The sequence below is a fragment of the Sphaeroforma arctica genome (genome assembly GCF_001186125.1).
Source record: "Sphaeroforma arctica JP610 unplaced genomic scaffold supercont1.7333, whole genome shotgun sequence".
Lineage (NCBI taxonomy): Eukaryota > Ichthyosporea > Ichthyophonida > Sphaeroforma > Sphaeroforma arctica.
The window spans coordinates 1-1,453 of NW_014033225.1; the positions used below are offsets into that span (position 1 = coordinate 1).

Genomic DNA, 1,453 nt, shown 5'->3' on the forward strand with positions numbered 1-1,453 from the left:
TATATAGATATATATATTTATATATGTATATATATATGTATATATATATATATGTGTGTGTGCGTGTATGTGTAAATATACATATATTTAAGTCCACCTGGGCCGGTTTGTATAAATGTCTTATTGCAAATAGAGTAGAGCAATTTTATTGCAAACGCCTGATGCTCCAACGGCAAATGCTATAATATACCAGTTAAATACACGTCGAAAGTAAGCACATAAACTCAAAAGTATCAAATACAAGCTCAGTGCTCTGATACAGCTTACACAAACGCGATATCTTGTGGTGCGTGAAAATTGATACGTTTATGCTAGGAAACAACACTGCAGTATCAACGCACAGTAACCGGTATACCTCCTGACGTTCGCTTCCCCATTTGCAATTTTCCTCAGCTTTTTCTTTTTAAGTATTTTGATAGCCACTCGTGTTAGATTCTCTGTGTGTATGCCCTCTTTGACCTTTCCGTACGATCCTACACCACAAATAAAAGTCAAGTAAACATTTACATAGGAATACGAGCGAAATACAAGATTGCAGGGCGTGGACATGAAGGAAACGTGATACAAAATGTAAATGTTGGTGAAATTCCGTTTAGGCAAACTGGATACACGTTCGGTGGACATGAAGGAAACGTGATACAAAATATAAATGTTGGTGAAATTCCGTTTAGGCAAACTGGATATACGTTCGTACTCGGAGAGTCGCAAGACTATCACAGATGAATCACACGGGGAAATTTACTCACACCCAGAATAGATTCTAGGTCTAAAGCGAATGTTTGCCAGTCATGCATCATGCGATGCATATTTGCACAATATGGTGCAATTTTATTGAAAAAGACTACATTTGTGTGTAGTTCAATTACCTTGGTATGTATCGCGATGAGAATCAAGGCCTGTCAGGTGCACCTACAAGCCGACGAGTTTACTAAACAACGCCTCCTAGATGCATAAATTTTACTATATATATAAACATATGTTTGAAAGAAAACCGGCTCACCCAACTCACCTTCACCTAAGACATTGCCGAGAATGTAGCGGCCAACAATTTTCGGCACTTTCTTCTTCGGTTTGTAAAGCACTTGGGAGGAGCTCATTGTTTGGAATACAAACGAGTTTTCACTGTAAATATTACGTAAATAATATAGTTCAGATAAGTATGTGAAAGAAGGGAAGGACGTGAGCGGGCAATAGTCGAAATCTGACATCGAAACACTCATCATAGAAAAATGAGGCATATTTTTTAGGCCAGTCATTCCTTAATGCTATCGGCAACCAGATATTTCCCAAAGGGTAAAAAGAGTGAAGAAATACTAAAGTAGTGCAACTTTGCTATTCTTTTTAACGACAAATAGTGACCCATACAATTTGACTCAGATGCTGAACGCACATATATACGTGGGTGTATATGGCGTTCCACGAATATATATATACATACATACATATATATATA

At 37.4% G+C, this 1,453-nt stretch overlaps 1 protein-coding gene across 1 annotated transcript; it reads right to left on the reverse strand.

The window, feature by feature from the left end:
* Positions 1 to 306: 306 nt before the first annotated feature.
* Positions 307 to 1,120, reverse strand: SARC_16094 (hypothetical protein; the record flags this gene model as incomplete). Its single annotated transcript, XM_014289797.1, has 2 exons — positions 1,010 to 1,120; positions 307 to 473 (listed from the first exon to the last, which is right to left on the reverse strand). The coding sequence occupies exons 1-2, from the start codon at positions 1,095 to 1,097 to the stop codon at positions 307 to 309; spliced, it is 255 nt and encodes an 84-aa protein (XP_014145272.1). The 5' UTR covers positions 1,098 to 1,120.
* Between the last annotated feature and the right edge of the window lie 333 nt (positions 1,121 to 1,453).